Raw genomic sequence first — 10,595 nt, 5'->3', positions numbered from 1 at the left:
TAATATAATATAAATAGTTTATTATTCTGCTGTGTTTTGCTCCAACGGGGCAGTGATGATGACAACACCGCTCCCTCTTCTGGTCCGTGCCTTCGCTTCACGGAAACCCCTTGCAAGCCAAGCTCACATTTCAACCAATCACCATCGAGGATTCAGTGGCTTTAGCCAATCATAAATGAGGATTCCGTGGCGGGTCCCTCCCAACCCGTTACGTCGGCCTGTTGGATTGGGAGCTTTGCCACATTCCTATTACCGTTTGTTCGGCTCGGCTCGGCTTGGTTCGGTCAGCAGGTCCACCTCATCCTGGTTATTCTCTGTAGTTTATCTTCATCTCTGCTATCCAGGCAACATGAGGGAAATCGTGCACATCCAGGCTGGCCAGTGCGGGAACCAGATTGGTGCAAAGGTGAGAAAAAGTTAGAAGAAAAAAAAATCACTTATTGTTGTTTTTAGCGACTTTTTATTGCCAAGCTTTAATTTAGTTTCAGTGTAATTTTTCCTGTCAATTTCAGCTTGTAATTGAACAAAAATATAAATAGAAAACAATTTATTTGTTACTTTTTTGTTGTTTTAGAGATAACGTTATCAGAATTTGTCTTAAAGATGACTAAAGTTAGATTATAACCATCTCAAATTATTTTATCTTAAAAGAAGCAATCTTCATGCAAATCTTCATGCATGAATATTTTGTTTTTATGAAACATATTTAAAACTTTTGCACAAATTTAGCTTACATTTAGTGATAAAGTGGAAAACAAAAGTCTCAACTTCAAATGAAATGGAAAATCTGACCTATTTTAATGGAAAATGGTGTTTAAATAGAGCTTAAACAGAAACTAAGCCACTGCTGAGATATCTTTTGATGTGTTGATTCACAAAAAGAACAATAAAGTCAATAAAATCTTTTTAAGCCTGTTGGAATAAAATGCTTTTATATGGAGAATAATGCTGGTGTAGATTCTCAGTCATCCAGGCCATGGTAAATTCAAAAAAAGTTAAAAAACAAAAACAACTGGACTTCTATTCTGTAGCTGAAGAATAGCTACAGAATAGAAGTCCAGTTGTTTTTGTTTTTTTAACTTTTTATGAATTTATGGAGAGTAATAAAAACACTTATCTTCATATGACCGTATCATTACTTTCAGTTTCAAAATGTTTATGGTAATTTATCACCTTCCGAGTAGTTTATTTCCCTATAAATACAATGACGTTTCATACAGTTTAAGCTGGTTATTAAAGAGTAACTGGAGCCATTTGGGCTGCGATGGTTAATGAGGTCGGACCCACAGGACCAGCTGCTGTCTCGGATTGTAGTGAGTCTTTGTCACAAGAGAGCGAAAAGAAAGGAGGAATTCGCTGAGGCAGAGGAGAGGAACGCAGCAGGAGGAGGGTGAACGGGTGGAGATAACAAGTGTTTCAGTGTTTCTGCACTGAAAGCTGCCATGAGGTCATTTAAATGACTCCATTTAACTTCCAGACAGTGGATGACGGGCCTGTTTTCTACTCTCAAACTTTAAATGTCTCCACGTCTGTCGGGGCAACGCTTGTTCATAGTTTCAGCAAAGAAAAGGCAAAAGCTTTGCTTGCTTTACTGCATCAAATGTAAAGATTGGCTGCTTTTTTGCATATGTGAGCAATAAAACAAATCTGAAACCATAATACTTTATATTTCTCAATATTAAAAGTAATATTTTTCACTTTTTGCCCTTTTTATAGCTAAAATAACATCAGCCTGAGAGTCTGATGGGTCAGAGGTTTGTAAATTCTGTGCATATGTTTGTTTCTTTAAAGTCCCATCTGTCTGAGGGTTTCTTGGCTGCAATAAGAGGCGTAGCAGCAACATATGGGATCAGTCCGACTCCACGACTCATTGACCCTGATCGCTGAAGACACGAGTATTTACAGCAGAATTAGTGAGGCTGAAGATTAACGCCGCTTGAATTCACTCAGGAACACAATCTGAGCAGAATCCACTCAGATCTTATATTTTGTTAGATTATTTCTCATAAATGTGATTTTAAATGGAGATCACGACGTCAGAAAGTTTGTAGCAGCTCACTTTTAAAATGTACCCATCAGACTCTGCTCTAATGATTTATCATCTTTTAAATTTACCCATTAAATAGATAGATTGTTCCAGAGTGAATAAATTAACCACCTTGTTGCTGTTTTAGTCACGGAGGATGAATTTAATAACTACAAAGACTGAGGTACACAGCAGTGAAGAGATTTAAAGAGGGTTTCCTTTTCCTCCTCACACACAGTAACATCCCGATCCTCCCGGTGTTTATCTCACCCTGTTTCCCTGAATCATCCTCATTTATTCCACAGATTAGGGTCAGTTCAGCGAGCTGCGGTGACAGTCGCTGCTCTTGTCTTAAAGTCTCAGACTGCAGGGGTGCTGAATCCCTCTGACTGGGAATGGAGCGTGTAATCTTAAATCTCAAAGCTGAAGCTGGAACAGGAGTGTGTTTTTCACTGATCCAGGTGGGGGTGATTAACCAGCACCACCCCTTCCTTTCAGTCCTGAATCCCAGCTGAAATTACAGTTCAACAATAAATACACCCTGGTAAATGTTTGCTCTGCGTGGGAGTGAGCAGCCATAAAATACAGCTTGAACTTTAGTTATTCTGATGTTTGGAGATAATTGACACTAATTACAGATGACCACAGGTGACTGTTGCAGGAAATCTCCTTTTAAATAAACTGTTTTCAGTTTCCAGGTCATCTTGTGATGACACGGTATAATTAACATGTCATTTAGAAGCACAGAAGTTTGTTTTTCTTTAAATTGGCTCAAAGTTAAGACTTTCAGAGGCCCACACAGACTTCTTTGTCTGGAATATTTACTGAAAAACATTGTTAAAAACATAATCTTATCAGGTAAAGCTGTGCATGTGTAGTTCAGGTCTTAAACTCAACAAAGCAGGGATTCTTCAGTCGTTTGTAATGAAAGTTTATGTTCTGTTCAGTTCTGGGAGGTGATCAGTGATGAGCACGGCATCGACCCAACAGGAACCTACCATGGAGACAGCGACCTGCAGCTGGACCGGATCAGCGTGTACTACAACGAAGCCACAGGTGAGTTCATCCTGACCTGATGATGAGAGGAAAATCTGAAATTTGAGTTCAGACCGCCTCCTTGTGGAGGAAACCACTCACTGCAGCAGAACAGACCTGGATGTAGAACATGAATACACAGATGTCAGGCTTGTTAGTCAAAATAATTATAGTTTAAGGATGCAGGATACTTTAATACATCCTCAGCTGCTCACATAAGCAGTTTTTATGTTTTTATGTTATTATTTTTCTGTATAGTTTAATTGTAAAGCACTCCTGTTTACACACAGTGGAGATATTTGAAGTTTGGGTCTTTGGCTCCATCCAGTGGCCACTTGTGGTATTACACACCGATGAAGGAGCGTTTAAAATTTTCATTATTCTCCTTTGAAAAACATGTGGGGGAATTTCATTTTTTCCCACTAACTACTAAATATGTTTGTTACAATATTTTTTTGTCATTTATTTATCTAATAAGGTGAAAATATTCTTCTAAAACATAATTTATTAAAGGTCAAATGAACAAGTAACAGACCTGTAATTTTATTTTCTCTTTTGTGAATTTTCTACTGAATGTTAGCAAAACCCAACACATAAACAGGCATCTTTTCTTTTCGTGTGCAACTACAGATGTTAAATCTTCTAAAATCCAGACTTAAAGTTGCATTATTTGATGTGATTTTGTTTGTCTGCAGGTGGGAAGTATGTTCCACGAGCCATCCTTGTTGATCTGGAACCCGGCACCATGGACTCAGTCCGCTCTGGACCCTTTGGACAGATCTTCAGACCGGACAACTTTGTGTTTGGTAAGAACAGGACAGCCCAAGGATGTATTAAAAATAAAATAATAGCAATGCTTCCTCCAAAATATATAACGTTTAACATTTTGCAAGGATTTGGGCTACAATTAAAGTGTCGCCCCATTTAGATCTTCTCTGTTTCATACAATTAGCTCGTCAAAATAAATATTTTTTTTTGTTTATTCTCAGGTCAGAGTGGAGCTGGAAACAACTGGGCCAAAGGTCACTACACGGAGGGGGCGGAGCTTGTTGATTCTGTCCTGGACGTGGTGAGGAAGGAGGCCGAGAGCTGCGAGTGTCTGCAGGGTTTCCAGCTCACGCACTCCCTGGGGGGCGGCACCGGCTCGGGGATGGGGACTCTGCTCATCAGTAAGATCCGAGAGGAATACCCCGACCGCATCATGAACACCTTCAGTGTGGTCCCCTCCCCAAAGGTAACACAAGCGCCGCTCTCCCACTGGATTTAATACACAATCACATCAGAGACACTGTTACTTTACTTATTGTCTCATTGTTTAATTGATTATTTGTCTCCCATTTGATTTAAAGCATAAATCAGTTTTATTTATTGACCTGTCATTTTTTGGTATAAACCACTGGAAAAAAAACATTTTATCCACTTTAAGTTACTTTTTTTTTTGCAAAGCAACAATGATGGTTTAGTTGTGTTTATGTTTTGGTGAAATACTTCATGCAACCATTTTATGAGCTTTTGCATCACAAAACCATAAAGAATAAAACAATAATCTATATAATACTATTTGACTTATGTGCAGTTCTGTATTTTTGAATAAAGTACTGCACCCCACCCCCAGTTTTTATCATCTATATATAGTGTTTCAGACGCTGGCTCATTGTACAGACAAATAAAAGTATTTTCTTCTTCTCCAGAAGATAAACCAGTGTTGTTGCTGACTCATAACAGACAATTTAACCTTCACAAAGACACAGTTTGTCTCCATTTCTTTAGTTCTGTCAATGAAAAATATCAAAGATAACAGTTTGACAGACAGAAAATGGTGAAAAAGGACAATTTCCAAAAAGCTATTTACAGAAAATGCTGCATTTTTCAACATGATCTGCGATTTGTCCTCAAACAAAGAAGCAGAGGAGATAAAGATAAGAAGATGGAAACAAACAGATCTTTCCGCAGCTCTGACTGATGTTCTTCCTCTGTGTTTCAGGTGTCGGATACCGTCGTTGAGCCGTACAACGCCACCCTCTCCGTCCACCAGCTGGTAGAAAACACCGATGAGACGTACTGCATCGATAACGAAGCTCTGTACGACATCTGCTTCCGCACGCTGAAACTGACCACGCCCACCTACGGAGACCTGAACCACCTGGTGTCGGCCACCATGAGCGGCGTCACCACCTGCCTGCGTTTCCCCGGCCAGCTGAACGCCGATCTGAGGAAGCTGGCCGTCAACATGGTGCCCTTCCCCCGCCTCCACTTCTTCATGCCGGGCTTCGCCCCCCTGACGAGCCGGGGCAGCCAGCAGTACCGCGCCCTGACCGTGCCCGAGCTCACCCAGCAGGTGTTCGACGCCAAAAACATGATGGCGGCGTGCGATCCCCGCCACGGGCGCTACCTGACGGTGGCCGCCGTGTTCCGAGGCCGCATGTCCATGAAGGAGGTGGACGAGCAGATGCTGAACGTGCAGAACAAGAACAGCAGCTACTTCGTGGAGTGGATCCCCAACAACGTGAAGACGGCCGTCTGCGACATCCCGCCGCGCGGCCTCAAGATGGCCGTCACCTTCATCGGAAACAGCACGGCCATTCAGGAGCTGTTCAAACGCATCTCTGAGCAGTTCACCGCCATGTTCCGCCGCAAGGCCTTCCTGCACTGGTACACGGGCGAGGGCATGGACGAGATGGAGTTCACGGAGGCGGAGAGCAACATGAACGACCTGGTGTCGGAGTACCAGCAGTACCAGGACGCCACGGCCGAGGAGGAGGGCGAGTTCGAGGAGGAGGTGGAGGAGGACGCCTAGAGGAGCAAAGAACCGATGAGCCGACAGGGGTTAAAGAAAACAAACCAGGAACAACCAAAAATATAAAATAATGTGAAACAAAATGAAGGAAAGTTTCAGGTTAGAGGAGAACAGAAGGAAAAAGAGACCAAATTAATGTGCCATGATTTCTTTTTGACACTTTTTTTGTTCAACATTTATCCTCCAAACACTTTTCTACATCAGAACCTTCTCAAATAATCTCATTTTTGCCAAATTTATCATATTTCATGGCATTACCTCTTCTGAGAAACAGTATTATAACAGGAATGTGCATTTTAAGCAAAAACTCTCATTCAAAGATGTTTAAAAATTCAGTTTCTCTTTGAATATCTGAAACCTGCAGCGAGTCATGCTTCTCACAGCATGTTTATTTCATCCTTTACTCATGCAGCATTAATCCACGTGGCCAAAGTGTCACAACAAATCATTTAAAAAGCAGAGAAAGTGTCTGAACGAGCCGTAACATCAGCTGCTGTTTTAGGTTCTATTACTGTCGCCTGGTTCATGTTTTTACTGAAAAATGACCGTGTGAGGTCTGCGAGCAGATCTTTGGTCTAAAAGTGAGTTCACAGTCAGGTTTTTATCAGTGTTCATTTATCTATCAGGAAACCCTTTCAGAGATAAATGTGAATTTAATCTGTGTTTAAAGATGAAGATGATCTTTGGATCATTATCTGCTTTTTTCAGTTTTACTGTTTACTGTTGAACATCTCAGCTGTCTGTTCCAGTTTGTTGTTTTCTCATTTAATTAATGTTAAGTCCACAGTTTATATTTGTAATTTTCCTGAATCTGTTAAATGTTTGCTCTCTGAGCCGTGTCAGTATTCACGTGGAAGTGTCTGATTTTAGGATCCTGCTGACTGTGAAGTGAAACATTTGGGAGAAATAAAAAGGATTTGATGGAAAACACTTCCTGTACTGTTGTTGTTGTTATTATTAATGAGTGGCTTTTATCGTTTCTGAACACTCCCAGGAAGTCATTACTGGTTTTATGACAATAACAAACAAAGTGAGAGATGTCATGGCCGACAACAGAGATCCATTAAAAGTTTTACATTTACAGCTTCAACTAAATATCATGTTTCTCATTTTCTAATCAAGTCACTAAAACATGATTGTGATATTTTCTCATTTCTTTCTAAAGTTTAATCTAAATAAGATTCAATAAGTTTAAACAAATTAATTGTTTATGTATCAACATGAAGGTCATCTGATCTTAGAATGAGGTAAAAACAACCACAACTCAATTATTTTACTAAAACAAACTAAAATAGTCCGTTTTTGCCTCCTTTGTGTTGAAGCTGGAGCAGAAAGTTGGACAAACAAAAAAAAAGTAGAAATTTAATCTCAAATAGTTGCAGCAGATCGATGGATTTATTAATCCTTTAGGAGAAATTAAAGTTATTCCATTTCTCCTCTGACATTCCAGCAGCACAGAAACAAAATACTTTCAGGGTTATACAGAAGTTTTAAACATAAAAAAGGAAGATATTTTTAAATGTTACCTTCATAAAAGAGTTAAAAACACAGAGAGATTTGGGATGAAGGAGGAGCTCCTGCAGGTTAAAGGTCAAACCAGGAGCAGCTTCATCCTCAGAAACACGTCATCTTTAGTCATCACTAACTGCTGCGATAAATAATCAGAACGATCCTTTTTCATCATTTAAACACAAAATGATCACAACAGAAATGAGATGCTGATGCTGACAAACTGAAGAGCTGGAAACTGAAAAAGCTAAATGTAGCAGAAGCTAAAAGCAGCAAATAACACCAAAAAGGCTAAGTGAAAGCTAAGATGGTTGCTGAAAGATAAAAGCTGCAACATGTTGACTAAAAGCTAAACAGGATAGCTCAAAACTAAACATAGCAGAACAGCAGATAAAACAAGAAGACAAAAACAGAGAATAATGTTTCTGAATGAACTGAAGGGATCTCAGTGTATTTCTCTGGGGGAATAATATTTGTAAATAAAGCCATAAAACCCTGAAGTGACCGCAGCCATCTGCTGATGAGCTGAAGGTTTGGACACATGAGCAGCTAAAACAGCTGAAGGTCCACCTGCAGCTCAGACTGATGAGGTCTGGAGCTCCAGAGGAGGACCACATCTCTGCAGGCTGAGGCTGCAGAGATGTGCAGCTTCTTCTGGCTCCGAGCCAGAAGCTGAACCGACGCTTTTTACCGAAGTTTTCCGATCGGAGCCGAACTGAAATCCTCCTCACACCCGACATCCGCCGAAATCATCGCCTTCTCCCGATCTTCCTCGCGCTGAAGTCTGCTGTTGGCTGGTTGGGGAGGTGGGGAGATTATTTAAATAAATTTTTAAGAAAGCGATTAGCACCTCTGAGCCCCTCCCTGTCCTCTGATTGTCGGATCCAAGGCTTTAAAAAAAGGTAAATCCCATCATTTCTTACAGGAACGGGCTTTTCTCAGCAGGCAGGGAGGCAGTGGGTTAAATTCTGCAGCTTTTCTTTGCTGGTTTTGTTGGGTTTGCCGGTGCTGATCGGTACCAAACGGCCGGTTCGGGAGGTAGAACCAGGGTGGGAATGTTCACCCACACAAGAAATGAAATTAGAGGATAAAACCAGAGGGAAAACTTTAAATTTAACTAAATAAAATAAGATTTCAGAGCACTGAGGCAGGAATTCTCATATAAGAGGCTAATTTGTCAGTTAAATGTGTGTTAAATCTGTAAAATTAACTCCTTTATTTAATGAAATGCGTTTGAAGTGACAGCTTTAAGATGTTCTGTGTGGCCCAGTTCGGGATGGATGGTCGGGATATACCCGCCTGGATGGGGGGTTTTCTGGTCCACCCTGCTGGGCACCGTTACGCAGTGCACTATGGCACACATTCAAGCTGCTGACTTGTCTCATCCAGGACTCATTTCGAGCTGAATGATGAATGAGGGACAGACTTTACAGCCTCACAGCAAAAAGAGTCACCTGAGGGATCAATTAGGGGTTTTAATGAAAACATAAATAAGAGCCTTTACATTTTGTTGCAGCAGTTTTTCTCCAAACGGCTGATTTTTTTGGCTCATTTCTGTTAGATCTGCATGTGTGCAAACCTTCATCCAGCTCAACGTTCTCCAGTCCTGGACGTGACAGAAATGCAACCTTGCATTCTCCATTCATGCCCTGCTCTCCTCCATCTTCCATGTGTAATCCTGGATCCTGCCGGTCACGACACACCCTCAGAGCTGCACACACACGCTCCTGTTTGTGTGGGAGCAAAGGCCTGTGATTTCTGTGTCGAACCAACTCAGTTTGATGCTCAGATGGATAAATAAATGGATTGAATAACAAGCTTGGCCTTTTGCTGTGGCATTTAGGACGTAATTCTGTAAAACTGACCCTAATCAGATTAGCTGCAAAGATGAAAGAACTCACTGCAGTGACAGGAAGACCAGAAGAAAGAAAATTAAAAAAGCCCACAGTTCTGTTTCTCCTATCAATAGTTAATGAGTCTTTAAATTAAAAATGATTATTTGACAGATTCAGCAGTGTTTTGTTTATGTGGACTACATAATAAAAGTTAGATAATTTTGATGCATTTGTTGAGTAAAGTATGCAGATAAAGTGCTTTGTTTACATTGAGTGCAAACCCTCGTTTCAGAACTGCATATCTGGAAAACTACTGGAGTAAAGTCTTACAAACTGCATCATTTAATAAAGCTGAGGTTTATCTTTTTATGTTTGATTTTATAGTTTGTAATGAGCACCTTTTAGTGGAAGGAGGAACCATGATGTGGGTGGCTGTTTTAGTCCGGTTTATTAGCAGAAAGAAGGTCTCAGACTGACTGAAGGGCTCAGGAGGATAATTACCAGCGAAGGGAAGGTGTGGGAGGATGAAGCTGCTAAGAAGAAAGGAGATAAGGGAAAGGAGACAGAAAGATGAGAGAGCTGACACTGTAACAGGAGGAGGATGGAGAAACGATGCGAGGAAGAGGAGCGAAGGCTTTTAAACTCCTCGTTCAGGATGGAGTGATGGGATCAAACAGAAAGACATAACCTCCTCGGCTCACACCGAGGAGGCAGCTGGACAGGAGTCAAAATCTCTGTCCTGTCCTGTCATCTGTTGTACCAGGAGACAGGAGGACAACGACCCCATTTAGAAACAGATTTAACATCCTGACATGACAGATTACAGTCACAGCAGCGCTTAAAAAAACATTTACTCATAATATCTGCAGTTATAATGTTTATTAAATCAAATACACATAAAACATCCATCATTCACTCCTATTTTTAAAATGAACACATTTAAACAGCTTTAGTCCTGATCGGCCCTAAACCGCCAAAACCGGGAAAAAACTCCCCCATCCTCCGTCCGATCTCACCCCCAACCGAGCCGAATGATAAAACAGCCCCTTCTCTCCAATCTGACAGAGTCTCAAAGTTATCTGTCAAGCGACCAAAGATCTACAGTAAAAAGAAGAAAGAGGCACAAAAATTAAAGTAAGTTCGGTGGCGACAAAAAAAAAACGCGAGCGCGGGAATGAGTTGAGCTTTGTGATATTTATCGTGTTTGGATTTTATAGTTAGGGTGTAATGTGGTGTGTTTAGTGTTAAATTTATTCAGTTTTATTGTGTTTGAGCCAAAAAAATTAGGCAATTTTTGAACGTTTTATAATGTTTTAATTTTATAACATTTACCTGAATGATCCTGCATGAACAGGACATAGAAAATGACCAAAAATAAGAATGTGATGTGCCC

General features: G+C 40.6%; 2 protein-coding genes across 2 annotated transcripts in view; both read left to right on the top strand.

Annotated features, from left to right (window-relative positions):
- The first annotated feature begins 230 nt into the window (after positions 1 to 230).
- Positions 231 to 6,788, top strand: LOC108242657 (tubulin beta chain). The gene is made up of 5 exons (XM_017427625.3): positions 231 to 406; positions 2,974 to 3,082; positions 3,757 to 3,867; positions 4,051 to 4,295; positions 5,046 to 6,788. Exons 1-5 carry the CDS (start codon positions 350 to 352, stop codon positions 5,856 to 5,858), a joined length of 1,335 nt encoding a protein of 444 aa, XP_017283114.1. The 5' UTR covers positions 231 to 349; the 3' UTR covers positions 5,859 to 6,788.
- Positions 6,789 to 8,001: 1,213 nt separating this feature from the next.
- LOC108242656 overlaps positions 8,002 to 10,595 on the top strand; it is a 29,882-nt gene continuing 27,288 nt past the window's right edge. The window contains exon 1 of the mRNA XM_017427624.3: positions 8,002 to 8,269. The gene's annotated coding sequence lies outside the window, so the exon portion shown is untranslated. The remainder of the gene's footprint in view (positions 8,270 to 10,595) is intronic.

This window comes from Kryptolebias marmoratus, linkage group LG5 (genome assembly GCF_001649575.2).
Source record: "Kryptolebias marmoratus isolate JLee-2015 linkage group LG5, ASM164957v2, whole genome shotgun sequence".
NCBI classification, from domain to species: Eukaryota; Metazoa; Chordata; class Actinopteri; order Cyprinodontiformes; family Rivulidae; genus Kryptolebias; species Kryptolebias marmoratus.
Note: the sequence above shows the minus strand (reverse complement) of the source record. Positions and strands in the feature narration are given on the sequence as shown.